Below are 25,048 nucleotides of genomic sequence, written 5' to 3' on the forward strand. Positions count from 1 at the left end.
GGTAGTAAGGAGGCTAATGATTGGTTGTTTTAAACACCCGGTCCGAAGCGGCAGGCACATGGTCCGCCGATGATCTCAACACAAACTGTCTGCTCTCCAAGTTGACCATAAATACTCTGGATTAAACAGCCTGTACGCCAAGCTTTTATTGTGGAGGCCTTTACACATCCTTCATTTAACTCCGAGTCTTAATCCCTTTCGAAGTTTGTGTACAAAATCTTTTACTCAGTTTAAAATATGTCCGAGAGTCTAATTTGTTTACATTCATTCTTCAATCATCGATTCAAGTTTCCATACATAGACATTGGTATATGTACATATGCAAGAAATAGTAATACATTTTGCAGTTGTTGATATAGTTTTTTCAGAATAATTTAATCAGCTGGCTAATATTGTGGCTACGCTAACTTGCACTTTTCAGCAATGAAAATGATTGACTGGTAATGTTGTTGTGTAAAGAGTTTGCGATTGGCTACCAGCTCAGCCAGGTGTGTGTCTGGGTGAGGTGTGAAGAAACCTTTCACCGAATGTTAAGTCCAGCGCTGTTTTCGTGTGTTTGTGTTCCAGATTTACGACGCAGAGGGAACGTTACAGCACTTTATCGATGGTAACGACCCCAGCAAGTCGAGTTGGATGAGATACATCCGCTGTGCGAGACATTGCGGGGAGCAGAACATGATGGTGGTGCAGTACAGGTATCTACACTCTCCATACAAGAAGCTCTATGATTGATCCACTTGTGGCATCATACTGAGACAAATGAAGAATGCTATCATGCTGAAAACATTACGCAGCCAGAGCCATTTTCTGCCTATGCCTGTTTTGCTGTGATACGTCGCTCTCTTGTTTTTATTTCTTGCTTTCATGGTTAGAGCCTAGAGTGGATCTTTGAGTCAGCTGACTTTTCAGTCTGTGAGACCTGAGAACTTGTTCGTAACAGAATCGCTCACACTGAGCATAAGTTGCTCATGACAGCTGGGTGACTCAAAATCATCGAGAAAATATGAGCTTAGGTTCAATAACGCAGATTCGCTCGAGCTTCGGATATATACACTTGCTAACTCCTATCACCTGAATGGAAAAATCAGCTCAGCCATTGTCACTTTATTTGGGCAACTTGACACTAAGTCAAGTCATTTTTGGGTTGAACTGGAGTGGATCAAGACCCAGAGGTCATAGAATGATGGGTTACTGTTACAAGCTTGTCTCTCGGTTTGAGACCATGAGCAAATACATGTCAGGAAACCCTGTTTGATAAGATATTAGAGTTTTTACGCAAGTTTATTCATGTGGCATACTATTACATGCTAAATAGAATGCTTGCAGCTGAGCAAGCTTTGGGCAAATTAACGTCACCCAATGTTTTGGTTGGTTGGTTGGTTGGTAACATTGTGGGTATTGCTAAGATAGTGAGTTAATGGCACTGTTAGCTAGAGAAGCTAACTCCAACATTGATGGGTCAGCACGTTAGCATGTTTTGGCTTGCAGTTGCGTCTGCTCCTCTGGTTAATGTCGACCAGCAGAATGCTTTCACAGTCAGACCGCTGACATTGACTTCCTGCAGCCAGCAGAATTTGAGTGTGGAAGTAGGAGGTGGAAGAAAATAACATTTTTTTTATTTTTTTTTTAATGTCACGTCATATGAGTTTTTAATTCAGTTATGTACAATACTGATCAATAGAAGCACAACATAATGTATATCAGTTTGCTATATTTGGCGCTTTTGTAATCCCTTTATCTTCTGCATTAGTTGCCTCAAATTAGCTGTAGCTACAGAATATTCAACATTTACATGGATATTGTGATGGACACTTCACTAGCAATATTGCAGGCTGTGTTACACTGGCAGGGGAACCCCATCAACTACAAGAGTCCTTACATGAACCCAGACCTTGAACCCAAGATAATATCTGTACATAAATAACACAGTACACCAGGTACAGTACTTGGCATCCAACTGATATATCCATATCTATATCCATATCTATATCTATATCTATATCTATATCTATATCTATATCTATATCTATATACATATCTATATACATATATATATATATATATTATATTACATTTTTAATGTTTTAAGTCCAAAGAACAGTATTTGTTTACACATCCATCTGAATGTTTCCTAGAATGAAATATCTCTTCAGATATTATTATTATTATTATTCTTGTAATTATTATTATTAGTAGTAGTAGTGGTAGTAGTCTTGGGACGAAACTTCTCACAAGATACTGCAGTCGGTCTTTGTCATCTTGTTCATGCGCTCCTGAAGCCACGCATTGATTTCCTCCTCGTGCTTCTGTCTGAGCTCGTTGATGTTCATGGGCTGCGCGAAGTTGCTGGACAAGTCATTCATCTCCGTCTCCTGCTTCTTCTTTAGCTTCTCGAAATCCACGCGATTGTTCCTCCTTTTGCAAAGCAGCTGGATGATGAAGTCTCGTTTCTCCTGCTGCTTTCTCCTCATGTCGTCCATCTCCTTGCCGTGCTTGACCAGCAGGGCGAAGAAGTCGGCATTGTACTTGCACCTGAACTCGTTGAACTCCTCAGCCTGCTGTCTGGCCTCCTCCAGGTTCTGTATTTGGATGTCCTTCATCCTCCTCTGGAAGTCCTCCTGCAGTATCTTCAACTGCTTTTCATCCTCCTCTTTTAAGAGTGGGTCTTCTTTCTGCGTTTGTTCGTACTCTTGTTTTTCACCTTCCCACTCCTCCCTCAGCCTCTCTATCTCTTTGTTCTCCTGTTCCCACCGTAGGTTCTCTTCCAACTGTGCTGCCCACCATTCCTTCATCTCCTCCTCATGAGCCTCCTCTTGCTGTTGCAATGATAGCACGTGCTGCTTCAAACTCGTCACCGAGCTCGACTCTCTCTTGGACCCGCTCGTCGACTCTCCCTTCGATTTAATTTTCTCCTCCAGGATGCGACGTTGTGTTTTCCTCATCTCGAAGTCCTGGTCATCTTTTTTTCTCCGTTGATCTCGCAGCCTCTTCATTTCTTTTTCCTTGCTCTTATTTTCCTCCTGTCTTTTCTTGACGTCTCTAAATTTCTTCCAGATCGATATGACCTTTGCAGCTCGTTCTTGCTCGGCCGTTGTCTTCTTTGCTTGGATTTCCTTCTCATGTGCTTGTTGCAGCTCCCTCTCCTGTCTCTGTATTTCCTCGTCTCTCTCCCTCATGATGGACTTTGTTTTCTTCTGGATGGCGTCCTCCGCCTCTCTGAACATGTCGGAGGTGTAGAAGCTGCCGCCATTTCCCGTCATCATGGACTCCACTTTGTCAATCAGCTTGCTCACTTGCGCTCGGTTCTCAGACTCCTTGTTATTGAACACATGGCATCTCCCACCACATTCTTCCACTAGCTGCTTGACGAAACCGTCCTTGTCTTCCTCTATGTAGCTTTCCAGGGATTGGCCATTCAGCTCGTCGCCTCTGGTGAAGAGAATGATGATGAAATCCTTCGCTTTCTCGCCAAAAAACATCTGAATGTGTTCGACAGTGTCTTTCTCCTCCTTAGTGAAGCGTCCGATCTGTAGCACCAGTAGGAAGGCGTGAGGTCCCGGGGCCAACAGGTTGATGCATTCAACCAGCTCCCGCTGGACGTCCTGGACGGACAGAGTTGTGTCGAACAGGCCCGGGGTGTCGACCACCACCACGGGACGCCCGTCCACCTCGCTCTCCTCCTTCTGGCAAACCCTTGTTACAGAATTCAGTGTGGCTTTAGAATGGAAGAGTTCCTGCCCCAGGATGGTGTTTGCAGTGGCGCTCTTTCCACAGCCCGTCTTCCCCACCAGAACGAATCTGAGAATTTCCGCTCGTGTTTGTGTTTTCATCATCTTCAAACGAGGCCTGGCAATCATCTCCTTTTTGAAAACTCTAGTTCCCTCAGCTGTCACTTTTTCCATAATGTTCATTAACTCCGAGACCTGCGTCTTGTCCTTGGTGTTGAAGACAAGGTGTCTTTCTCCGAATCTCCGTAGCTGCTCCTCGATGTCCTTGTCTTCCGGGAGGAGTTTGACAACATCTTCAGACGCTGGATCTGAATTCACAACAAACAGGTTCACGATGAATGCCTTTACCTGACAGCTGAACACTCTGCAGATCTCCTCCCTCTCCTTCTTGTCCTCATCGGTAAAAGAGTGTAAAGGTAGGACAAAGACAAAGGCATGGACGCCCTCGGGTTCACAGTGGGAAAGACATCCGAACGACTCCTTCTTCACAACCTCCTGAGGTTCTCCGTAGAAGGCGGGCAACTCCACCAGGGAAACCTGATGTCCACACACGCTTCCCCGATGTATGACGCTCTCTGTTGACGTCTCAGCATGTCTTTCTCCACCTTTCAGAATAGCTGAAGCTACTGCAGTCTTCCAGGACGCAGATCTCCCGCAAAGCACCAGATTCAGCGGTGTCGAGAAGTTCAGATGTCCCCCTTTCTTGCCAATCACGATGTCTTCCATTTTGTTTATCAGACTCTGAAGGTTGTCCTCAGTGAAATCATTGTTGTACAAGTCCAAATTGTGCTGCGGCGCCTCACAGGCCTGGATCAGCTGATGGACCGCCGGATTCTCTCCCAGGTCATTTTGCGTCAGGAGGATCAGCACGGATTTTAGAGGGTCTGGACAAAACAAGCTCAAGACAAACATAATTGTCTGCCTGTCCTGCTGGGTCAAGTCAGAGGGATTGACAATCAGCAGCAGGATGTTGGGTCCTGGCGGACATTTGGCCACACATCTCTTCACCTCATGCTTCACCCTCTCCACAGGCAGGCTGAAGACATCTGGCAATCCTACCATGGTCAGTCCCGTCCTCCTCCACTGGCCGTGGCTGAGACTCCTCTTTTTCATGCTGATGTGTGACATGTTCTTCCCCAAGAGGAAGGCCATCAGCAGTGCCTTTTCATAGCAGCTTTTCCCAAATACGACGCCCTGCAGGTGAAAGGCTGCAGGGGCGCAGACACACAGGCAGACACAGCTCAGCCCTGATTCTAGAACTCAGATGCATTCAACTCTGATCTTGTGGAGAACAAACATCAACAATCTCCATGTGATTCATGCGGTTGTAACTACTACGTTGTACTATTTCCCACATATGTATGGAGGTTATACCACATATAAGCAAGAAGTGAGCATAAACGGGAAGAGGGCCATTGAAAGGAAAGGAAATTAATGGGTTTCTTTTTGGAGAACTAGAAAATCGCATGTCTTTTAATTTGAACCAGATTCAGAAAGGTTAGGTCTGCAGTACTGTGTTGGGATTGGTTACCTTAAATCCTTTTATAGAGGCTTCTCAACATACAACACTTGAAATTTGCCCATATCATTTCTACATAACTGTATGCACTGTTTATACATATAATTGTGTCGACCAATTTGTCAATTGAAATTCTTTTTTTCTCAGTAGTTAACATGTATTTGTGTGATCGGTGAAACACAAGTTCAATTTCTTTCTGATTAAAATGCTCACAGTTTTTCCTCACATTTGGGCTGCTCCCTTCAGGGGTCACCACAGCCAATCATCTGCCTCCATCTATCCCTCTCCTCTTCATCCTCTTCTCCCACGCCAAGTAACGTCATGCCCTCTTTCTCTCCATCCATGAAACTCCTCTCTTGTCTTCATCTAGACCTCCTGCCTGGCAGTTCCAACCTCAGCATCCCTCCACTCAGATCTTCTCTTTCCCTCCTCTCCCCATGTCCAAACCATCTCGGTGTGACTTCATCTCCAGAACATGTGCTGTCCCTCTGATGGACTCATTCCTGATCCTATCCGTCCTCCCGTTCCCAATGGGAAAGTCAACTCCTATTCATCCTCTTTCCAGGTCGTTCCTCTCTAGATTTTCCTCCATATGCGCACCAGCCCCTCTCCTCCTCCACCTTGAACTCAACCCTACAACGCACCTCACCTCCGTCTCACTGCTTGCATACATGTCCTGCACCAACCGGCCCCACTCATTCATTCATTCTGAGAGGACTGTTCGGTTGTTAGTATCAATCAAACAGGTGAAAAGATTAGGGGATGTTGATGCTGCTGCTGATGTGGAGGACCTGAGAACTCACTCAGCTTTGCAGGTGAAGAGCCTGACATTGTCTTGCCTGCTGGAATCCTGGGGAGGCTGTCGGACATGAGGGACAGCTGTAAACCCGCAACTCTGTTCAACACTGATGGCCTCGCTGTGGAGGGGCTGGGGTTTCACCTGAGGGTTAACAGGTTCAAAGAAACCGAAACAAACACAGTCTGGTAAAACGATAATCGCAACAAAAAGACCAAAAAAAAAAAATAAAAAAATCACCTGTAAAAGACATGTAATTACATATACAGTGAGGATGCAACTTCTGTACATTAAAACCACCAAGACAAAGTAGATGAAACCAGAAAGGAACAATCTGTTCAATTTAAATTTCAGAAAGTTTCAAACATAAATGCCAGATTGTAATGGCTTAAAAATAAGAGGAAAAAAAAAAGACGTGAAAATCAGAGAACTCATCTTGAGAATATGTGAGAGAAGTGGCTGAAATATTCTTTGCTACTAAATCCAGGAAGAAATTACCAAAAGGTTAGCAAACACTTAGAATTTTGACCGTGATAAGAGCTAAACAACTGCAAAAACTCCGTAAAAATTAGGCCAGAATTTATTGAAAGTCTGGAACATTTAGGGGATTTACTCGGGCTAGTCTACCGGAACAGAGCAGTGGCTTTTCCCATCAGGGCTTGCTGTTCTTATTCAGCGTGTAGGAATGCGTTGGCAAGATAAATCCAGGAGAGGTGCTGCAAACTAGAATGGTGACAAGGATCAGTCATTTATTGTTATGAGCAGAAGGAGAGGACTTTAATAAGCAGAATGTGCAAGTAAAGGTTTGATGATGTGAAGCCTGAAACAGGAGGGAATGAAACAGGAAGCTGCAACCTGACCTTGAAATAAACAGGAAATAACCTGAAGATTAAAAAGAAAGAAATACAAAACGCACAAAAAGAATACCCATTATGTAAATGTTTAAACATTTGAAACAAAAAATCTGAAGCAGTTTTAAAAAAAAAAAGAGTTTGGACTGGAAGTTATATTCATCTTCAAATTAATAAGAAAAAATAATTACCTGAATATAGCCAAAAGAACAGGTAGTAATAATAATAATAAAGAAGGTGAAGGATTCAGGAAATAATTTCAACAAATATTAATATGGAACTATCTTAAAAAAAGGTTGGAAAATATTACCTGGTCTTTTAACTTGGAGTCTGAAAGAAAACAAACAATTGAGACCCAAACATCTGAAAGGAAAGTAATTAAGCAGCTGGAAAAGTTAGTACCGGAGAACACGAGTGAAAGACGCTACCTTGATATCCAGTTTGACAATTCAGAAAATTTATAGAAAAGGGAAATATTGCCCAATCAAAAGGAGAAAGAAAAACTGTTACCTAAAAAGTGAAGAGTCAATTGCAGTGGGAGCGCTGAGAGTGGTGAGAGCTGAGCCGCTTCAGATGTGCAAGAAAGGGAAGCACTCCATAGAGAAATTCACTTCATTCAGCCCATAGTCATTTTGGACTTTGGAAATAAGTACTCGGGCATAAGGAGTGTCGCCCGGTGGGGGGGCAGGGCTAAGTACTGGTATGACTGGATTTAAACTGTTTCACAGCAAGCACTGAGTAGTGACTGGAATATTTAGAAAAGAAAAACAACAACAGCCGCATTCCATTTCACTGACCTGTTTCAAAATTTCATCTATCAAGTCAGTTTACGGGAATACAGTATGACTGGAAAACTACAGTGACATTGTTCGACTTGTCCACCACTCATCCTGATCCGACTTAGCTCCAGAAGGTTTGATTCCTGTGTATTTTTCAAATGTCACAGCAGTGTGGCATCTATAGTGTCAAAACAAGTTTAAAAAAACATTTGTTTTATACTATATGGCCAAAAGTATTCACTCACCTGCCTTGCCTTGTATCTGAACTTAAGTGTCACCCCATTCCTAATCCATAGGGTTCAATATGACGTTGGTCCACCCTTTGCAGTTGTAACAGCTTCAACTCTTCTGGGAAGGCTGTCCACAAGGTTCAGGAGTGTGTTTATGGGAATTTTTGACCGTTCTTCCTGAAGTGCATTTATGAGGTCACACACTGATGTGTGATGAAAAGGCCTGGCTCTCAATCACTGCTCTAATTCTTTCCAAAGGTGTTCTATCGGGTTGAGGTCAGGACTCTGTGCAGGCCAGTCAAGTTCATCCACACCAGATTCTGTCATCCATGTCTTCATGGACCTTGCTTTGTGCACTGGTGCGCAGTCATGTTGGAAAAGGACGTGGCCAGCTCCAAACTGTTCCCACAAAGTTGGGAGCATGGAATAGTCCAAAATGTCTTGGTATGCTGAGGCTTTCAGAGTTCCTTTCACTGGAACTAAGGGGCCAAGTCCAGCTCCTGAAAAACAGCCCCACACCATAATCCCCCCTCCAGCAAACTTCACGCTCGGCACAATGCAGTCAGACAAGTACTGTTCTCCTGGCAACCACCAAACCCAGACCGGTCCATCGGATTGCCAGATAGAGAAGCATGATTCATCACTCCAGAGAATGTGTGTCCACTGCTCCAGTGGCGGCGTGCCTTACACCACTGCGTCCGACGCTTTGCATTGCACTTGGTGATATGTGGCTTGGATGCAGATGCTCGGCCATGGAAACCCATTTGATGAAGCTCACGGCGCACTGTTCTTTAGCTAATCTGAAGGCCACGTGAAGTTTGGAGCTCTGTAACGATTAACGACCTCTTCTCACTTTGCGCCTCAGCATTTGTGGCTGAGTTGCTGTCGTCCCCGAACACTTCCATGCTCTTATAATACAGTAGACAGTTGACTGAAGAATATTTAGGAGCGAGGAAATGTCGTAACTGGATTTGTTGCACAGGTGGCATCCTATCACAGTTCCAAAATAGAATTCACTGAGCTCCTGGGAGCAACCCATTCATTCACAAATGTTTGTAAAAACAAATACAAACAAATCCATCAATCAAATACTTGTATCAGCCACTGTCCCCCAATGAGGACCTCTTTTTTTTATTATGGTTTGGTTTTTAATCTCTTGTTGATATAGACATCAGTGAAAGTCAGTCTATTGAGATTGAGTAAACATGACCATTATGTGAGATTTTCTGGGTTTTTCTGGGCGAGTCTTTCCTGATACTTCAAGTGAAACTGGACTTTTTAATCAGATTGTCAAGTTGTTCCTCGTCTGTCCTCATCAAGGTGTGTGCCAACACACTTCCGACTTTCAAATTAGATGAGATTATGGTTTGTGATTGGTTAAGGATCTACGTGACGGTAGGCGTGGTCAGTCAGTGGGAGAACAAACGGACTCAGAGCAGCTGTGCGTAGGTACGTTTAATCACAAATATTGTTTTCTGTGCCATACAAACTTTCATGTAGGTCATGTGGTCCTCACATTTCACATGACCTCAAGATAGAACACACTATTATCTTGAGAGAGATCACTAGGAGATTAATATGGCTACAATTTAATACAGATAAAAGCATGATTGAATTCTTACAAGACCCTTACTGTGTTTTAATTTCCTTTCCAAAGATTGATTATCTCACTCTGTCACGGTGAATGATTTTTTTTATGTGATCCGAGGTGATTTTTTTTTTTTCCAACTAAAGATCATCCCTTAAGCCAGCGTGCTGTTCAAATGTTGCTCCCAGTTTAAGTGCCTCACATAGACGTACTGTATGCTAACTGTTAAAAAAGTGAGAAAATGTGGCGCTTCATCAACCACAGTAGTCAGTTTTTGCAGTTAAATGAGGATGAATATATGCTGCAGTTTCAGGTCCAGCGTTGCTCTAATTCTGATCGGAAACCGATAAAAGGTCATTGATTAACTGAAACAAAGCCTCAACCCTCTCAGGCGGGGAGGAGACAAGAACCCTTCCCCCTCCCCTGCTTGTCTTTCAGATTGTACCGAGAAATGACGGATTTTGGCAAAAAATTAAATATCAACATTCAACTCCTCGTGATATGAAATCAATAATCCAATTAAAATGAATCAATGTCAGTGTTCAGTATTTCCAGTCATAGAGGGATACGGTTTGAAGTTTTCCTTTGCTCACGGTCAAGCAAACAATGCTTTTTCTACAGTTTGGGAGATAATTCTTCAGCATTCTTTGATTTGGTCACCTAACCATCAATGGCAGACACACTAGACATCTTGCACACCACCACCTTGCAGTGTTGTGTCATATGACAAAGGACACTAGTGGTGATTTAAGGTCACGGGACCTCTGGACTCATACAAATTGTGTGAAGCTACTTGATATTTCAAGGGACTGTGAGGAAATCTGACATTACTTTGCATTTCTGGAGCCCCGGACTGATGAATGCCCGGGAGGTAGGTACCCTGTGGACCAGAAATCAAACATCATGAAATAGAACATTTTCTTTCTGTTGAAGCCGTTCTGACTTGTTCCTGAATCCACTCGTTTATTTCCTCGTCATGTTTGTTCCTAAGAGCCTGGACGACATCGTTCATCTCGTCATCATCACGGAAACAGTTCATGCCCTTGAGTTTAGTGATTTCCTGCCCCTGTCTCTTCTTCAGCTGGTCAAACTCCTTCTCGCTTTTTTTTTTCTGTGTCAGCTGTTTGATGATCTCCTGGCTCTGCTTGCGTTGTTTCAGTTTCTCCTCCGTTATCCCCTTATAGTAACGTTCCTTCTCAGCTGAGAGATCGTTGCTGTACTTTTCCTTGAACTCATTCCACTCCTGAGCTTTTCTCCTGGCCTCAGCCTCCATGTTCCTCTTCATCTCCTCAAACCTCAGCTGGTTCTTCTTCTGTTCTTCCAACAACTCTTTCTCCTCCTGCTGTTGCCTCTCCAGGTCTGCTTTGAGTTTTGCCCTGTATTTCAATACTTCCTGTTCATGTTCCTCCGTGAGAACCTTTAACTTCTCTTGGTGCAGTGCGTGTTTCTCTTCACATTCCTGGCTCCATCTCTTCCAGCCTTCCCCCCACTGTTGCTGCATGGCCTCTTCCTCTTGTTGCATCTTGTCACAGGTCCGCGTTTGCAGCTTCCTACTTTCGTTCCAAACTCCTTGTTTCTCCGTGTAGCTCTGTATTGGCTCCCTCTTCTCTGGTTGGACAGCCGCTCTTTCTTCAACTCTGTACTCCTTTGGCCTTTGCTCTTTCTCCCTCTTTCTCCCCTGCTCCTCCATCCGAAGAACCTCCTCCTTCACCTTTATACCCAACAGTTTTTGACCCCCCAATCCAATGTGCTTGACCAGATTTTGCATGATCTTTTTTGGCTGGGTTTTCTTCTTGTATGGTTGTTTCAGCTCCTCCCACTGTCTCTGTAATTCCGGTTCGTTCTCCTTCATGATGGCCTTTGTTTTCTTCTGGATGGCGTCCTCCGCCTCTCTGAACATGTCGGAGGTGTAGAAGCTGCCCCCATTTCCCGTCATCATGGACTCCACCTTGTCAATCAGCTGGCTCACTTGCGCTCGGTTCTCAGACTCCTTGTTATTGAACACATGGCATCTCCCACCACATTCTTCCACTAGCTGCTTGACGAAACCGTCCTTGTCTTCCTCTATGTAGCTTTCCAGGGATTGGCCATTCAGGTCGTCTCCTCTGGTGAAGAGAATGATGATGAAATCCTTCGCTTTCTCCCCAAAAAATGTCTCAATGAGTCTGACAGCATCTTTCTCCTCCTGAGTGAAGCGTCCGATCTGAAGCACCAGTAGGAAGGCGTGAGGTCCCGGGGCCAACAGGTTGATGCATTCTACCAGCTCCCGCTGGACGGCCTGGTTGGACAGAGATGTGTCGAATAGGCCGGGGGTGTCAACCACCACCACGGGACGCCCGTCCACCTCGCCCTCCTCCTTCTGGCAAACACCTGTCACAGAATTCAGTGTGGGTTTAGAATGGAAGAGTCGCTGCCCCAGGATGGTGTTTGCAGTGGCGCTCTTTCCACAACCTGTCTTACCCACCAAAACCAGCCTTATATAATCTCGACTGTGGAGTGGCTCTTCCACCAGACTATCGCTGCACTGTTTTTCAACATTCCTCTCCATTGTTAAAGGCTGGACTGGACTCGGTTTACTGACCTCCAGTTTCGGGAGCATACTTTTTGTATAGCCTTTGGATCCTGACGTTGTCATCTTTGCCACTGTCTCCAAAACCTCCGAGACCTGCTGCCTGCCCTTGAAGACCACATGGCGCTGGTTACATATTTGGATGATCGCGACAGTATCTGGACTCTTCATCAGTAACGCGTCTGCCGAGGGGCTGATGTTCGGCTTGACAGTAAAGACAACAACGGTGAAGTCATTGACCCGGGAGGCGAAGACCTTCTGGATGGTCTGAAGCTCCGTTTTGTCAGCATTTAGATGCTCCAAACGTATGACAACTACGAAGGCATGGATGCCATTTGGCTCACAGAGCGAGACACATTGGTTTGATATCTCCCTCGCTTTTTCCAGAGGTTGCTCACAAAGAGCTGGAAGCTCAACTAGAGAGACCTGATATCCACATGCTTCTCCTTGATGCTTATGCCCCCCTGATGGATCAGTTTGAGGGAAATAATTTTCACCCAGAACTGAAGAAATGACAAACTTCTTATTTTCTGGAGATGCCCCACACAGAAGCAGGTTGAAAGTGGTGGTGTCTTCATGTTCTTCTGTAGGCTCAGTATTTTCTGTGAACACCAGGGGCTTGCATGTGTCGTTGCTTGCAATGTGCCCCATCGTTATCCACAGGTCTTGAAGATCCACTTCACAACGGGTTTTCTCATCAATAGCGATTTTCTGCAATACCCCTCCACAGTCATGAACCAGCTGGTCTACAGAGGAGTTCTCCACCAACTTGTCACATGTCATGACAACAATCAAGTGCGTCAAAGCATTCGGGCCAAACAAACCCAGAACAATGTTCAGTTCCTGCCTGTCTTTTTCTGTGAAATCCAAAGGATCCACTAACAGCAGCAGAACATTGGGTTTGGAGCCGCAGAACAGAAAACAGTTCCTGATCTGCATTTTCAGCTTCTGCAACAACAAGGTGACATCAGGCGTCTTAACAAGGACAAAGGGCTGGCCCTGCCTCTGCCCCTCAACCGAAACACACTTCGGGGTTTTGATGGAGCCAAGAATGTATGTCTCTCCTACAAGGAGTTTGCAGAGTGTCTCCTTGTCATGGTGGTTTTTCCCGAACAACACGATCCTGAGGTTGTCTGCTGTTAAAAGATGAGAAGTGAAGGAGTTAGCATGGCGTTGGGGCGTTAGCACAAGTTGCTGGAGAATATTAAACAAACATTCACTTTTCTGGTAAAATAAAAGAACAATAGGTGTCTTAGAACTCCAGTCTACATTCTGTGAACTGTTCAGGACTCGACGCCTTAAATCCGTGAAGAGTTTGGTCTCTTCAAATCAGGTCCTTTTTTTATTTTCCTTTTTTTTTTTTAATTTCTTGCCGAGTTTCTTGCAACTGTGATTGGTTACAAATTAGCTAGGTGAACAACTGGCATCCAGATGATGAGATTATCCCCATCGCTATGTTTTTTATTCATTTTGATTGGAATGGAGAACCTGTTTTCTGAGGATGAAAACAGCAACTCATCTGCATATCAATGAATTTTAATGATGAACAAATGTTTTCCTCTCAGAAATGTCGTAATGAACTGCAAGATTATTTGATAAGCAGCTGGAACGCAGTGTGCAATAGTTTTCTCTGTTTTGAACAACATTTCTGCAAAATTACAACACGGTTGATACAAGATGCTTTCCATGTCTGCAATGTGTGCGGACTTCTGCCTCAACCCGTTGGGTTGAGAAAGAGAAAGAGCGAGAGAAAAGGATCGAGGTGGAAAGCAGGGGTGTGATAGAGACAGAGGGGGGGTTTGAGGGTTGGTGATTGGGGGGGACAAACACAAATGATCCCATAATAATAATAAAACAGTTGGGCTAACAGTTACATGGTAATAGCTGACATGACGCAGTAATAGCTTTATTATTCATGAAAAAGGTAAAAGTTTGGACGCCCAGCAGGACTGCTGCCATAGATCATGCCTCGCCCTCCCAGGAGCCTGTGAAATGAGAGAGCCCGGAGACTTGGGAGATGTGAGGTTCATCTATTTCCTATCACTGCAACTTAATACTATTATCACTAATACTGCTCATACTAGAGCACCTCTACTGCTACTATCAATACAAATGATTACTACTTCCATTAATACTACTAAAACTACCACTGCAGCTATGACTACCGTTTCTGCTACTTCTAATACTCTTACTGCTACCACCTTTACACTTACTACCTCTACTGCTACCTTCCCTGTTACTACGTGTACTACTAATACTTCTGTATGTGTTGTGAGAAGGAAGGATTGCGTAGACGAAGGCGAGTTCCAACTTCATTCCTCGAACACCAACACAAAACTAACAACAAACTTCTGTAGACCAAAATGAACCCCACCTCAACCGCGCCCCAGACCCGAGTCCCGTGGGGTGAAAGGCCATGCCACGGTAAACGGTCCACTCAGTTCCCTTTCCGAGCTCAGCCTGCAGTATTGCCTTGAGGTCAGGTCGACAAGGACATGGTCAAAGCACCCGGACGGGATCGGAAACGTAGACCAAAATGGCCGAGATCTAAATCTCCCCTCAGCCTGCAGTCCCATTGGGCGAGAGGCCACACCCTTTAGTATCACTATTGTTCCCACATCTAATACTTCCTCTTGCACAACTACTTACATACCTGCACGGCTCATCTTGTCTGTCTGAGGAGCAGCACCAGAATCCTGCAGCCAAAAGACGCACAGAGCCAGTTATTCCTGTCAGTCACTCAGTCAATCAATCAATCAAAACTGTTTTTTCAAAAACCAAATCTCCTGATCAAATCCAAGAAGTGATAGGAATATGACTTTTTTCATCCATGCTTCTTCATTTGCTTCTCTTAGTTCATGGAAAAAAATGCATTAAATGTATCCTTTTGAATATGAATGAATTTGTTATTAATTTTAGAAAGGGAATTGATGATGAAGATAATAGGATGCCACCTGTCCTTGCTGTCAGAAAGAATGAGGACGATATTTCAGTTATTTAGGTCAGGGAGTCATATTTTTGGCAAAGACAGAAAAATATTGGGTTCTGGGTGTTGAGACACAACTCTGTCTTCAGAGGCAGCCTTTCAAAAACAGCTTAGGCTCAAGAGACTTTTTTTAGACTATTATAACATGACTTTTTTTTTTTTTTTTAAATCTATATAATCCCCTTAAAGTCCAGAACTGACCTGAAGATCCTTCCTGGAAGGAGCTCTTGAGCAGCAGACTTTCTCTATCCCAGATCCAGAAGCAGACCGTGTCTCCGTGGCTTCCGTGGCCTCTAATCCCAGGTCAGAACCTCCTGGGTCTGAGCACGTAGACACTTCTGTCTTCACCAGTCAGGCTGCACTGATTTCCCTGGTCATGACTGGACCTGACTGGAATGACCGGTTCCCGCTGTTGTGCCAGCCTTTATCCAGGCATCGTTCATCTGATTCAGGCTTGCCCTTTGCTTCAGCTCTTCTGCAGGGTTTACCCGTGTACTTTCATTTTCAGTCTCGACTGGTTTGCCAGGTTTTACATTTTTGTTGCCTTGTTTAGAATAACTTTTCAAGCAACTCTGAACTGGATTTATAATAACAATGATGAGCTGATCAGAGCCGATCCCTGATGAAGTCCCACCTCCACCTTGAACTTCTGTTACCCCTACAGCACACAACACCACTGTCTCACAACTAGCATACATGTCCTGCACCAGTCTAACATACTTCTCTGCCACTCCAGAGGCTGCACTATATTCATGATGAAAATTATGATAATGTCAACAATAATAACAATAATTATGCTAAAAGAAGATGAAGAACTTAATCTTCATTCAAATGTCATCATTTTATTGTGATTTGGTTCCTGATTAAACTCCAGACTCCCAGTAATAGTTGTCCCCGGCCAGCCGGCCGACCGACAACCTTTGCCTTACAACAAGCAGGGAGTGACGGAAAAGTTAGGAAATATCATTTTTAAATCAGTCATAGTGGGGATGTTAAGCCGGGGTGTTTGGGGGCTGCGGGGCTTGGTCTGATTGTACAGTGAGTGTTGTTCAGAATAACGCTGTGCAACCAAGCTGTCTGAGCTGGTGGGGGCTCAAACTGGAACTGCAGGGTGTGTGTGTCGGGGGGGGACTCTTTATTTTTCATACCTGGGAGTGTTTGATTTATGAGAGGCTGAGTTATAAACACACCCCCACTGCCTCTCTTCATCCTGGGAGGTCAGCAGAGGTGGTTGATTTAACACCCGGCCCCTCCTCACACACACACACACACACACACACACACACACACACACACACACACACACACAAACGCACGGGCTCTGGACAGACTTAATAACACACACGAGAAAGAGCTGCTTCTCTTCGTCAGGCAAAGTTGATTTTTTGTTGAGTGATTGATTGACCAATTGGTTTACTCAGTTTGAAGTTCCAATTATAAGTATTATTGTTATTATATATTTGCATTATTTGAGATTGTTCATAAATTTTCTCCAGTGTTTAGTTTTGTTTTTACCTCAAATTTGAGGTATTCGATTTTCAGGCCATTAATATTTTCAAACATCCACTGAATTTACGGAAAATTTGCCGTCCTTTTTATTTTCTCTCTGTTTTCTATTTGTTGACTTTTTTAAAGATGTTATATCAACCGGCACATACTGGTGACTTCAACCTGTACTGGTTCATATCGCGAAGCGCAAAGCAGACCTCTGTCAGCAGATGTTTCCATGACGACCGGCTCCACCGTTTCCGGGTTCTTTTCTTTTCCCCCTGACCCATCGGTCGGGGTCAGCTCGACCCGGCTGTGGCGTGGGCGCCGAACCCCCGACCCCGGGGTTTCTGGTCAGCCTGACGCTTTGCCCCGTGACCAAATATGTGGGAATGTGTTGTCAGGCGTTGTGGCGGCGGCGCTGCGGTCTGGACGGCAGACTGATGTTGTCGGTCCGCAGAGGTTTGGTTCCACTGGAAACAAAGTGGGTCATTAGCGGGTCCGAGGAGACTGAGAGAACCCAGACGTTCCCCATAAATCATTAACAGCCCGGCTGCTGCCGCCGGAGCGAGCCCCGACCGGGACCTCGCCACACCTCCCACCGCCCCGCTGACCGGTGGAGGGCGGATAGGGGTGGCGGGACCCCGGAGAACACGACGCCAGATTCGGGGCTCCGTTCTGCAAACGGCTCAGGTGATTCTCAGAGGATCTCCGGGCTCGCTGGCTGCTCGACCTCCTTTAGATCGTTCCCGTAAATTTTCATCTGAATTTTCGAATTTCTAAGATTCGCCCTCAAATTCTTCGCTCATTTGGTTTGGTCTGTTTCTCATTGTCCTCCCTTCCTATGGAGATGGCGGTATATCAGCATTCGGCTACAGGTACACCTCCCAGACACTAGTGTGTAGTGGGACTGTGTTGAGACGGTTGAGGTTGCTGAGAGAAAATATATGTTGCAGAGAAACAAACCAGGAGGTCCAAGCAGGAGAGGAGATGTGACGTTTGACTAGTAGTTTGTATCCACAAATCAAATAATCCTTTGTGTGTTTGTGTGTGCGTCAGATCCTGTATCTTCTACAGAGCCTGTATGGACGTTCCTCGGGGGACGGAGCTGCTGGTTTGGTACAACGACTCCTACACCTCGTTCTTCGGGATCCCTTTGCAATGCATCGCTCAGGATGAGAACCGTGAGTCACTTCCTGTCCTTTGACCTTTGACCTTTGAGCTGCTGTCCGTCAAACATCCCGTAAAGCATAGCCTGATCCCAGCTGAATTTAAAAATACTTGAATTTCATGGAGAAAAAAAAAAAAAAGCACCCAAATATCCAATCAATATCTTTGACAAATTACCAAAATCATTTCCAGTTCAAATCAGCAATACAATTCATTCTGATCAGCCAGAATCTGCCTGAAAGACCTGACAGAGACAAGACACTTTCCTGAAACCCAGAAAATACTTGAGAGCCCCCCCCCACGAAAAAAGAAAACATATTAAGTGTTTGACCCACCCCCGTCCCCCCAAAGAAAACATATTAAGTGAACGAGCGCCCGCCCCGCCCCGTTTGTCTGACGAGGAGTCGTTTTCTTTGGAAGCTTCTGGAATATTATTGGCCAGATCATTTAAGGAGCCAGAATTTTTTTTTTTTTAATTCTCTACAAATTTGCAGCTGCCTGATTTATTTGTCTGGCCCTTCCAGCCAGACCATGCTTTTATCGTGGCAGCGCATGTGCACGCCGCCTTACTCATCGCTTTCAAACCACCAGGTGGCCCCGGAGTTTGATTGAACATTTGCTCGAATTTAAGGGATTTTACATATTTGATTTTTTAAATCTTTTATTTATAATTAATATTATTATTGTGTTTTAGAACTTCATCAAAATCAGAAAAAAAAAAAATGAATTAAACAGAAATTAGATAATAAAATCAACAGGTGAGAATTGCAGGATGAAAAAAAAGAGGCAAAAAAGGAAGCAGCAATAAAGGAATTTGAAATAATAATACTTTAAAAACATGATGGCTTTTACTGATAAACCCTTCTCAGAAGTCAGTGTTCCTTGAATCCAAGAGAAGTAAAGGGGAGAAACGAAAGCTTGCAGAGGAACCGCAGAGAATTACCCGAAAGTAATGAAGAATCTTTACTAAAAATGTGAGAATTTAACAAAAAAAATTTAAATTGCAAATGCAGTGTGAAAAAATGCAAAACCGACCAAATTTAAAAAAAAGATTAGACGAGGAATCAGGGCAAAAAGCAAAAGGAAGTAAGAATCAAGGGTTCTGGCGACCCTCAAAATAAAAGCGGTTGCCGCTGCTTTTGCATTTCGGGAAGTATGAGGCTTTTATTTTGAAAGACACCATGGCGGCAGGATTCCTATAGTCTTCTGCATCCATTGAGTTTCCCCTTGCCGCCGCCTCCTTCTCATTGGAATTTCTGTCCTCCGCCGGGGCCCGTCTTGGTGTGCACAGACCGGGACCACCGCCCCTTCCCCCCTGCCGCCGCCGAAGCACCAAACTCTGACGTGTCGTCCCGGCGGCGGAGAGAAAACAGAGCGAGACGCTTCAGTCAGAGGAATCTGAGGATGAGGAGGAATTGAATTAGGAGGAAACCAGAGCTCGCTGATTGTTAATTACAAGACGTTTGTTTTTCAGACCACAGCTCTCTGTGACATGACAGCACACACACACACACACACACACACACACACACACATACATACACGGCTCTGTGATTGCGAGCGCCAGCAATGTCCGGGGCTCAGAACTGTGTCCTCACAGCAGGTGGAGATCCAGCATGTTGACAAGTTCTACCTGATGGGAGAACACGTGATCTCCTTCATGGGTTCTCCCCATGTTTTCCTGCCAGGTTCTTGTCTTCCTCCCCAAAGTCCCAAAAAAGTCAGCGATCTTCACCGAAAACTAAATTGTCCGTAGGTGGGACTCGGTGGTGTCTTGTGATTGGCGGCGGACCGTGTGATTGACAGCTGAGCCGTCCACACTAAGCCCCGCCCCTCAGCTCAGTGACTGCTGTGATTGACTGATTCAAATGTTTGTTTGACCTCCTGTCAGACTGACGAGAAAAAGACACGAAAAGAAAAAAAACAACATTTAGGAGGTTTTTTTTTTTTTTTTTTAATTCTAAAACAACATTTATGCCAACCACAGTATATTTGTATTTTAGGTTTTTACAGAGGTTGTCAGATTCGTGTCGGATCTTGATTTTTTTTTCAACCAATCCAGCCAGTTTCTTCTACAAGTCTGGGAAAGAGGCGGGAAAACAGGAAAGTTACTCCAGGATCTTGTGTGTCCACATCCAGGGCCAGAGTCTCTCACACAAAATCACTCACTCACTCTCACACACACACACACACACGCACGCTGTTGTCAGCATCTTCATCATCTGACAAACAAAAAGCTTCAGATAATAAAAGTCAGTCCTCCGATCATGATTGACATCCTGTCGCCATGGACACATGTGGGACGAAAAACAAGCACAGATGTAAGAACACGCATAAACAAACACACACACACACATGCACAAAAAACACACACACATTCAAACACATATAGAGACACACATACAAATACAAGCATGCGCACAAACCCACACACACACACATACATAGACCCAAACAAACAGACATACAAATAGAAACACACACACACACACACACTAAAGGGAGGATTTGCGTTTGTTCCACTGCTTTGAGTAAATAAAGTTATGAGATGAAATTAAATTAAAGTTTTTTTTTTCCTCCAAACTTCTGCTGTCAATTAGATGTTCGGCTGCTGCAGCGTCTCCTCTGTCCTCCAACAGGACCGTCCTGTCCTCCATGGAGGAACACTCCTAACACACTCCTGCTCGAAAACTCAAACACACACACACACGCACACACACACACACACACACACACACACACGCACCTGTCTGTTACTGCTTTATTACAGTGTAGTTCACAAAGATCTAACTCTTTAGAGAAAGAGAATAATATCAAGGATAAGACACAATCAAATTCAGGATTTTTTTTTTTAAATCAGAAAAATAGATAGGAGTTTTCAGAAATTTGTAGTAATTGTCAAACATGTGTGCACTTCTGTCACGCACAAATGCACACGGGTGTTTGGATTTGGTGATTTATTAATGCAGAGATCTTTAAAGATGGTTGTAAGGTTTAGATTCATAGTAAAAAGTAGCGCACAACAGTGTGTCGTATGTGTCACACACACGAGTACACGTGCCATGTACATGTACGTGTCTCACAAAGTTACATGACACATTTCGAAAAAACTGTGAAAAAGTAAAAGTGTAATGAATGTCCTGCATAAATTACAGTATTTCAGAAGAGCAAGTCCAAATACTTAAAAAGTACTGTGATGAGATCCTAAAATCACAAAGAAAATGTTTTTCTAATTTTAAAGAAGAACTCTCCAGTAATTACAGTGTAGTTATAGTTATTACACATTTTTAATAATTGTTTATTTGTAGTAATACCTTTATTTCTTGTCAAAAGAAAGTCACAGGGCTCTTTGAGAGAATGTAAAACAGTGAAAAGAGAAACAGGTAAAAATCTGAGAGTAAAAGTGAACAGAGAGATGTTTCAACAACGTGATTTAAATGTTTGTTTGAAAGTTTTATTTAAATCAAAGCAGAAACATCATTTAAATAAAGTCTTAGTTTGAAACCATCAGTCCGCTGGCACGAGAGAGGAAAACACACGCATCGAATGCACACACACACACACACCAACGTCTAACGTATTCACACACTGTCACGCACACATGTTAAATACTGGCACACACACGCACTCACACTCACATACTGGAGACAAACAAAGAACAAACCACAGACAAAATGAGTTTGTTTATTCTGGGATGTTCCGTCCAATCAGAGGCTGCCGAGGAGACGCTGCGCAGACCCTCCCCTAACCACATCAATATGTGGACCGTCCTCATCTGGTAACATGGCCGTCCTCACCCTGTCACACCACCTGTCCTCAGCCCGTAACACCTTCCGTCTTCTTATATTACCTGTCTTCGTCCCGTAACCTTCTGTCTTCTTATATCACCCGATTTCATCCCGAAACGCCGCTTCATCCTCGAACACGGGGGGCGTCAGACTCATTTTCACAGAGGGCCGCGGCAGCGTAACGGCTGCCCTCAAAGGGCCGCATGTAACTGTAACAGTATAAATGTAACTTCTCCTTTATGTTTAATAATCTGAAGTTATTACTCATTCAAACCAAAATGTTTCATATGCATTCCCATCTTTCTTGAAACAGCCTTCCATCTGCATCGACTCTTCTCTTCCTGGACATTTGTTTGTCATTTGTATTTCTCATTTCCACTTGTTGAACATCGCATCGATGCGGATACACTGCGGTCTAATGGCGTGATGTCGTCACTTTGTAGGGTAGCGTGATCGGCATGAAATGGGAAATGTAGTTTATGGTCAGTGCACGCGTTTGATTTATTTATTTTAAGACAATCAGACCTTTTAAGATGTTCTTGCGGGCCACATTTTGGCCCTCGGGCCTTGAGTTTGACACATGTGCTCTAACACCTTCGACCTTCTTCCCACGTCTACCTTTCCCCTGTAACAGCACTGGTCCTCTTCCGGTAACACCTTCTGTCTTCTTATAACAGCCGTCTTTGTCCCGTGACACCTGACTTCATCCCAAAACACCTCCTGTCTGCCTTTTTCCAGTTACGTATCTGTCTCTATCCTGTAACACGTCTAACTCAAGGCCCGCGGGCCAAATGCGGCCCGCCGCTTCATTTTATGTGGCCCGTGAGAACGTCTTAAAAGGTCTGTTGTCTTAGAAATAAATAAGTCAAACACGTGCATTGAACACAAACTACATTTCCCACAATCCATGCTGATCATGTTGCCCAAAAAGTGACGGCATCCTGCCATTCCAGTGTATCCACATCGATGCGATTTTCAACAAGCGGAATTGAGAAATACAAATTATCCCTAAATGTCCGGGAAGAGAAAAGTTGATGGTTTTGAACAAAGTTAATGTCATCACTATTGTTGGATGATATTTTTCTTTATTCCCTTGGACAGTTTGATCATTGATTGGTGGAGTAATGTGGGTTTCTTAACCTGTCAATATAAATGGATTTATGTTGTAACAGAGCAAGTAGTAAACATATTTTTTTTTACATCTATGCAAATGAATATGTAACATTTTGGAACTGGATAAGGAATTTGAATGAGTTATTTAACAGGAGTTTTGACATTTATTTGACATCACATTTGGTTTCTTTTAGCTACATTTATACTGTTACTGTGTCACATGGCCTTTTGAGGGCACTCATTGTGCTGATCTGGCCCTCGGTGAAAATGAGTTTTTACACCCGCCCTTGTAACACTACCTGTCCTCATCTCATAGCAACTTCTATCTTCACCCTGTAACATCTGTCCTCATCCCATAACACCACCTGACGTAATGTCTGGGAAGCGGAGCATTCACCTTGAAAACACAAGAAATCATAATGTAATCAAACATTATAAACAGTATAGACTAAGCGGAGAATTGTACCAAAGGTGATCGAAACCACGGAAAGATTTGTGCACTTGATATTCAGTCGCCTCTATCGTTTGACTCTTTATTACAGCGTTATTACAATTGATTCCAGAGGACTCTATTATCTGTGGTATCAATAAAGGTCTGGCCACTTCCTGCCAGCTCTTCGTCACGCCAGAGCCCGGGCCTGGGGGAGCCGGTGCAGAATCTTTACATTTATTTATTTATCTCTGTATTTATTATTCGTGAGGTATGGATTCACCCCGTCCAATCCCTCATCCCCCTGCTAGAAGTCAGCGGCGCAGAACGCCAGCCGCTGGCTCCCCGGAGGTCCTCCCGGCTGGAGGAGGACTCCGGTCAGGTTGCATCGACGCACACGTTGTTGATGATGTCTGGGTGACGTCTGAGATCCGGGCCCGGTCGGTAGCGTCTGGGGGAATCCGAGGTCGCATTTTTGGGTAATTTTGCTGTTGGTTTCCAGTATTTCTCGCAAATGTTTTCCGTTTTGTTTTGTTTTTCACCGCTTTTCCGTGGTCTCCCAGCAGACCGATTGTCCTGTTTTCTGATTGGCCGTTAACGCCATACTTGGATCAATACCAGGCCCATCTGCACCCGCAGAACAACCAGGACGTTACCATGCCCCTGGTAACGTCCACATGAGCCTCAGTTCAGGTTTCACTCCCTTATTTAGCTTTACCTTTTCTCATTCCAATCCAGTTCATCTCACAGAAGTTGCACCTCCATGCACGCTCGTAGACCTAGTTTCTGCTTATCGGCTCTAATGTTTACATAACAAGCCACCCTAACCTAGACCAGGGGTCGGCAACCCGCGGCTCCGGAGCCGTATGCAGCTCTTTTATCCTTACATCCTTGGGAAAATAGATTATACGTATTTAGTTGAAGTAAATTTTATTTGTGTTAGTTACTTTTTTTTCATTTTAGATCTAAATTGGAAGATTGTTGTGATCTTGAAATATTAAAATTAAATTATATTTATATATTTTTCGACGCTCAAAAATATACGTCACGCTCGCGGAAGCCGGTTCACCAGCCACGACACGTCAATTTGTCGAGACTTTCAACCACAGGTAGGCAAAATACCAAAAAGCAATATACACAGCGATACTTTTTATTTTAGACGTCAAATAGTAACTGCAGCTCCCGGTGTTTTCTTTTCTGTGGAAACCGGGTCCAAATGGCTCTTTGGGTGTTGAGGGTTGCCGACCCCTGACCTAGACCCAGCCAAAACTCTGGAAATTATATTGGGAAAGTCCCGACAGGTCATTTGAACTGAAGATGACTCTTGGATGAGGGGTGAAACGTCTGCAAGTGAAGATCAAGTCCAGTCGCCATGACAAGAGTTCACATGACCTGGATGACCGAGAACCTCCGCAGACAGATTGGCTGTCGCCGTAGCTTTCAATTTGAAGTTCGGCTGTTGCCGCCTCGAAAGGTTTTCCTGTTTTTGCCCCATCGGGTTGGTCTGGATGAGGCGTTCCCCGGCGCCGCGTCTTCTGTACCCGGGGTGAATTAAGGCGGCGCTGAATGCGGCCATCGACGGCGCTTTACAAATGGCCTAATTATCCGCTCATCGGGTTATTAGAGGGTCGATGGTGAGCGGCGCCCTTGATGATGAGGAGCCTCCGCCGGGAAGATTCATGCCAACAATTAACTTCCTGTCCGAGATTCAGGAAGGTACCATTGTGCGAACGGGCGTTGTCTGCTGATCTAAATGTACCTCTGGTTTCGTTTTTTCTGCGCACTGGTTTGACCGCGGTGTCGTTGCCGGTTGTCGTCGGTCTGCGTGGCTCCCTTTCCCCTTCAATGTCTCGGTGTTCGTTCCGGTCAGCTGGGTTTTATCTTCCGTCTTTTTAAAGTTTCTTCTCCGCAAACTCCCGCCTGTAACACCTGTCCTCATCCTGGAACACAAATATTAAAGTCCGTCCAGTTATTTGTCAGTTCTTTGACTTGAAAGTAAAATATTTGGGGTTG

At 44.3% G+C, this 25,048-nt stretch overlaps 3 protein-coding genes across 5 annotated transcripts in view; 1 reads left to right on the forward strand and 2 right to left on the reverse strand.

Moving 5' to 3' along the window:
* prdm6 (PR domain containing 6) overlaps nt 1-25,048 on the forward strand; it is a 62,049-nt gene that overhangs the window by 21,058 nt on the left and 15,943 nt on the right. For both annotated transcript variants that reach the window (XM_086169918.1, XM_086169919.1), the window contains exons 5-6: nt 568-695; nt 17,594-17,718. In XM_086169918.1, coding sequence (XP_086026044.1) covers nt 568-695; nt 17,594-17,718 — 253 coding nt within the window. The remainder of the gene's footprint in view (nt 1-567; nt 696-17,593; nt 17,719-25,048) is intronic.
* Nucleotides 1,461-7,527, reverse strand: LOC147221377 (GTPase IMAP family member 8-like). 2 transcript variants are annotated; one of them, XM_086169826.1, is made up of 3 exons: nt 7,405-7,527; nt 6,051-6,187; nt 1,461-4,936 (listed from the first exon to the last, which is right to left on the reverse strand). In XM_086169826.1, exons 2-3 carry the CDS (start codon nt 6,115-6,117, stop codon nt 2,229-2,231), a joined length of 2,775 nt encoding a protein of 924 aa, XP_086025952.1. In that variant the 5' UTR covers nt 6,118-6,187; nt 7,405-7,527; the 3' UTR covers nt 1,461-2,228. The 2 variants fall into 2 exon arrangements, with proteins under 2 accessions (XP_086025952.1, XP_086025951.1); XM_086169825.1 differs by lacking the exon at nt 7,405-7,527 and having other exon boundaries at nt 6,051-6,602.
* On the reverse strand, nt 9,359-12,711 carry LOC147221378 (uncharacterized). The gene is made up of 3 exons (XM_086169187.1): nt 12,606-12,711; nt 12,073-12,186; nt 9,359-11,861 (listed from the first exon to the last, which is right to left on the reverse strand). Exons 1-3 carry the CDS (start codon nt 12,709-12,711, stop codon nt 10,393-10,395), a joined length of 1,689 nt encoding a protein of 562 aa, XP_086025313.1. The 3' UTR covers nt 9,359-10,392.

This window comes from Fistularia commersonii, chromosome 22 (genome assembly GCF_037954325.1).
Source record: "Fistularia commersonii isolate RoL2024-O1a breed Wild chromosome 22, RoL_Fcom_v1.0, whole genome shotgun sequence".
Lineage (NCBI taxonomy): Eukaryota > Metazoa > Chordata > Actinopteri > Syngnathiformes > Fistulariidae > Fistularia > Fistularia commersonii.